General features: G+C 43.5%; 1 protein-coding gene across 1 annotated transcript in view; it reads left to right on the top strand.

Moving 5' to 3' along the window:
* The window catches only part of LOC103074289 (putative disintegrin and metalloproteinase domain-containing protein 5), a gene marked incomplete at its 5' end in the record, with an annotated part of 45683 nt that extends 42306 nt beyond the window's left edge, over positions 1–3377 (top strand). Inside the window, 19 exon segments of the mRNA XM_082930873.1 lie at positions 861–1309; positions 1312–1370; positions 1372–1686; positions 1688–1733; positions 1736–1839; positions 1841–1947; positions 1949–1987; positions 1989–2092; positions 2095–2237; positions 2239–2323; positions 2326–2481; positions 2484–2564; positions 2567–2617; positions 2655–2714; positions 2717–2806; positions 2809–2979; positions 2982–3107; positions 3110–3235; positions 3238–3377. Of these exon segments, the coding sequence (XP_082786999.1) occupies positions 861–1309; positions 1312–1370; positions 1372–1686; positions 1688–1733; positions 1736–1839; positions 1841–1947; positions 1949–1987; positions 1989–2092; positions 2095–2237; positions 2239–2323; positions 2326–2481; positions 2484–2564; positions 2567–2617; positions 2655–2714; positions 2717–2806; positions 2809–2979; positions 2982–3107; positions 3110–3235; positions 3238–3377 (2452 nt within the window).
* Between the last annotated feature and the right edge of the window lie 1755 nt (positions 3378–5132).

Below are 5132 nucleotides of genomic sequence, written 5' to 3'. Positions count from 1 at the left end.
AAAGAAAAAGATAAGTTCAGAGACCTGAATTCCCAGGTCAAGTGTTGCATAAATGACCTAAAGGCTTCCAGGTGTGCCCTGAAGAAAGGACTTATCTCCTATAGCCCCAGGGCTGAAATTGCTGAAAATTAAATGGAGAACCTCATCCTGGCTGATTTATAATGCAAGTTGACCTCCTGGCCTCACAAGGTGTCTGTTGTCTAAGTGAGGGCGTTCATTGGGAAAGAATGAGACCCTATAAGGTGGGATGGAGATGTGTTGGAATACGCTGTTGAAGCTAGGGACATTGAGACCCTAAATCCTGATGATTCCTCATTGTGGAAGAGGCCTCCCAGCCTCAGCAAAAGTATTCTCCCCACCGCACAGTGGAACTGACCTTCTCACCCACAGTGCTGTATCCACCCACGGTGGTTTCAGCCTTTCCACCTCAACTTGAGGGAATTAACCCTGAGGAAATGGTCTTGGACTCAAGACACTGCTGATTCTCCTCAGGACTGACCCCCACCATTCATCTTTGCTTCTAGACCTATAACTAGACTCAGTCTAAGCAGATTCCTGAAGGTGAGGTGAACTACAATCCAAAAGAACTAATTGAGCTCTCTGATTTATTTATATAAGCAGACATCGAGAGAAGCTCTGTGGGAAGGGATATTAAGGGTGTGGGATAACAGTGGAAGGAACATAAACTTGCTTCAAGCCAAATGTATTGACATGGGCTCACTAAGAAGAGATTCTACATTTAATGCTGCAGCTTAGGAGTTAAAAGTGCTCTAACAGTTCGGTTGGTTGGCCAAAACATAGACCAAAAATAGCCATGAAGAGCAAATTGTAAATGTCCAACCTCCTCTGATTTAATTTAGAGAAAGAGATTCAGAGGTTACTGTCACCATCAAGGACTTGAGAGATGTACAGGTGGTGGCTCCCAACAAGTACTCATTCAACTCTCCTATTTAGCCTGCAGAGAAGACAGATGGATTTTGGAGAATAAGCATGGATTACATTAAGCTTAACCAGGGGCTGACTCCAATTGCATCTGCCATACCAGTTGTGGTTTCATTGCTTGAGCAAATTAACACATCCTCTGGTCCCTGGTATACAGCAATTTTTGTCAGCAGGCAGGCAGCAATACACCTTCACTGTCCTACCTACCCGGGGTCTATCAACTCTCTAGCCCTATGTCATAATATAGATCTTGATCACCTTTCCCCTTCACAAGATATCATACTGGTCCATTACATTGATAACATGATGCTGATTGGACCTAGTGAGTGAGAAGTAGCAGCTACTCTAGACTTATCATTAAGACATTTGCTGTCAGAAGGTGGGAAATAAATCTGACTAAAATTTTGGGGCCATCTATCTCGATTTCTAGTGAAATCTCTAGGAGATCAGTGGTGTGGGGCTTGTTGAGATACTCTTTCTAAGGTGAAAGATAAATTTTTGATTCTGGACAGTCCTATAGCCAAGAAAGAGGTACAATGCCTAATGGGCTTCTTTGAATTTTGGAGACAGCATATTCTGCATTTGAGTGTGTTTCTCCAACCCATTTGCCAAGTGACCCATAAAGCTGCTAGTTTTGTATGGGGCCCAGAGCAGGAGAAGGCTCTGCAACAGGTCCAGGCTGCAATGCAAGCTGCTCTTCCACTTGGGCCACGTAAGTCAGCAGATCCAGTGGTACTTGAAGTGGGAAGTGGCAGATAGGGGTGCTGTTTGGAGCCTTTGGCAGGCCCCATATGTGTATCACGGTGCAGGTCATTAGGATTATAGAGAAAGGCCCTGACATAATCTAAAGAGAACTATTTTCCTTTTCAAAAACAACTTTTGGTCAGCTACTGGTAGAGCCTTAGTAGAGACTGAACACTTGACCATAGGCCACCAAATTATACTGCAGCCTCAGCTGTTGATCATAAACTAAGTGTTTTCTGACCACAAAGTCATAAAATTGGGCTGCACAGAAACATTCCATCACCAAATGGAAATGGTAACTGTGATCAGGCCCAAGCAGGCCCTGAAGGCACAGGTAAGTTACAAGAAGAAGTGGACTAAACGCCTATAGTCCCAGCTACCACTACAGTGCCTTCTCTCAGCTTGCATTTATGGACTCATAAGGAGTTCCCTATAATCAGTTGACAGAGGAAGATTCTGCCTGGTGTGCAGGCACCACTTGGAAGTGGAGAGCAGTAGCGCTACAGCCCCTCTCTTGGACATCCTTGAAGGATAGTGGTGAAAGGAAATCCTATTAAAAGGGCAGAACTTCAGGCAGTGTACCTCGTTGTGCAATTTGCTTGGGAGGAGAAATAGCCAGACATGTGATTATATACCAATTCTGGGCTGTAGCCAGTGGTTTGGCTGGATGATCAGGGACTTGGAAGGAACATAAATGGAAAACTGATGACAAAATTATTTGGGGAAGAAGTGTGTGGCTAGACCTCTCTGAATGGGCGAGAAACATGAAGACGTTTGTGTCCCACGTGAATGTTCACGAAGGGTGATCTCAACAGAGGACAATTTTAATAATCATGTGGAAACAATGACCCATTTTATGGATACCAGTCAGCCTGTTTCCTAGCCATGCCTGTTATCACCAAATGGGCTAATGAATAAAGTGATCATGGTGGCAGGATGGGCTTAGCAACCTGGCAGCACCACTGCTGAGTGCCTAATCTTCCAGCAGCAGAGGCCAACACCGAGCCCAGGATACAGCACCATTCTCAGGATGACCGGCCACCTACCTGGTGGTGGGTTGATTACCTTGGACCACTTCCATCAAGGAAGGGACAGTGTTTTTTCCTTATTGGAATAGACACTCTGGGTTCAGATTTACCTTCCCTATGTGTAATGCTTCTGCCAAAACTGCCATCCATTGAATGACAGAATGACTTACCCACTGTCACAGTATTCTATGCAGCATTGCTTCTGATCAAGGAACTAACTTCACAGCAAAAGAATTGCAGCAGTGGCCCTGGGCTCATGGAATTCACTCGTTCCCCACCATCCTGAAGCTGCTGGCTTGATAGAATGGTGGTATGGCCTTTTGAACACTCTGTTACAGTGCTGGCTAGGTGGCAGTGTTTTTCAGGGCTGGGGCAAGGTTCTCCAGAAGACTGTCCAATATATGATGCTGTTTCTCCAGTAACCAGGATTCATGGGTCCAGGAATTGAAGGGTGGAAAGAGGAATGGCACCACTCGCTATTACCCCAAGTGATCCACTAGCAAAATTTTTGCTTCCTGTTTCCCGACTTTAAGTTCTGTTGGCCTAGAGGTCTTAGTCCCAGAGGGAAGAATGCTTTCACCAGGAAACACAACAGTGATATCTTTAATTGGAATTAAGACTGCTACATGGCTACTTCGGTTCCTCATACCTCTGAATCAATAGGAAAACAAGGGAGGTAAGGTATTGGCTGTGGTTAATGATCTTGACTACCAAAGGGAACTGGACTACTCAACAATGGAGGTAAGGAAGAGTATCTATGAAATACAGGCAATCCCGTGGAATTTCTCCTAGTATTACCATGCTCTGTAATTAAGGTCAATGAAGAACTACAACCCCATCCAGAAAGGGTTACTAATGGTGCAGACCTTCCAGAAATGAAGGTTTGGGTCAGCAAAGCAGCTCAAGTGCTTGATGCAGTCAAAGGGAATGCAGAGTGGAGGGTAGAAGAAAGTAGTTATAAATACCAGCTACAACCATGTGACTAGTTACAGAAATGCAGACTGTATTTTCACAAGTATATTCTCCTTATTTTGTTATGAATACATTTGTCTATATATAAACATATATTAAGCAAATATCTTTGCTTTCTTTCCTCTCATTCCTTTATCATGTATCAACTTTATATAAGTATTTAAATATTTTAAATTTTACATTGTAATATTTAAGTTATAAAATATCAGGGGGAGAGTAAACATCACTCAGGGGCTTTATCTCCTGGAAAGGAATTAGGGCACTTTTGGTTGTATGCAGGGTAGTTATATCACTTTAGGCAGAGTTATGACCTTTATTTGGAGATTAAGTATGGCTTAGGGAGATGCATATGGGTGCCAAGTTGACAAGGGGGGAGACGTGTCATGGTTAATTTCATTGTCAACTTAGGGATGTCCACATGTCTGATAAAACATGATTTCTGGGTGTGTCTGTGTGTGTGTCTTGGGAAGAGATTAGTATTTGAATCATTAGACTGAGTGAAGGAGAGACTACCCTTACCAATGCGAGTGGGCATCATTCAATCTTTTGAGGGCTTGAGCAGAACAAAAATGTAGAGGAAGGTCCATTTGCTTTCTGCTTGAGCTGAGACATCCACCTTCTCCTATCCTGGGACACCCACTGGCACTCCTGGTCCTCAGGGTTTTGGACTCAGATTGGGACTTACATCATTGGCCCCGCATTTCTCAGGCCTTCAGACTCACACTGAATGACGCTACCAGTCCTTTCCCGGCTCTCCAGCTTGCAGATGGCAGATCTTGGGACTTCTTTGCCTCCAGAACCATGTGAGCCAATTCCTTTAATAAATTTCCTCATCACTCCCACCCCGCATCTATCTGTATAATTCCTATTGCTTCTGTTTCTCTGGAGAACCCTGACGCACACATTTATATTATTGTAGCTTCTTCTTAGATTTACCTTTTGTACTATGATATGTTCTTTATATCTACTAATGCTTTTGCTGTTAAAGTCTACCAAGCTTTCTTTTGTTTAAAGTTCCATGGTATATATATATATATATCTTTTACTTTGAACCTTTATATAACTGAAATTGTCTTTTTTTTTTTTTTTTTTTTTTTTTTTTTTTGCGGTATGTGGGCCTCTCACTGTTGTGGCCTCTCCCGTTGCGGAGCACAGGCTCCGGACACGCAGGCTCAGCGGCCATGGCTCACGGGTCCAGCCGCTCCGCGGCATGTGGGATCTTCCTGGACCGGGGCACGAACCCGTGTTCCCTGCATCGGCTGGCGGACTCTCAACCACTGCACCACCAGGGAAGCCCTGAAATTGTCTTTTATAAGCAGTGTATAGTTGAAATTTTTTTCCAAATCTTTTTTTTTTTAAATTTTTATTGTTGTCTTTTGATTGGTTATGGACCATGAGACTATAACACAACCATACACCATTGCAACTTAAAATATAACAGTGGCC

The sequence above is a fragment of the Lipotes vexillifer genome, unplaced genomic scaffold (assembly GCF_000442215.2).
Source record: "Lipotes vexillifer unplaced genomic scaffold, Lipotes_vexillifer_v1.1 scaffold2519, whole genome shotgun sequence".
Classification (NCBI taxonomy): Eukaryota; Metazoa; Chordata; class Mammalia; order Artiodactyla; family Lipotidae; genus Lipotes; species Lipotes vexillifer.
Note: the sequence above shows the minus strand (reverse complement) of the source record. Positions and strands in the feature narration are given on the sequence as shown.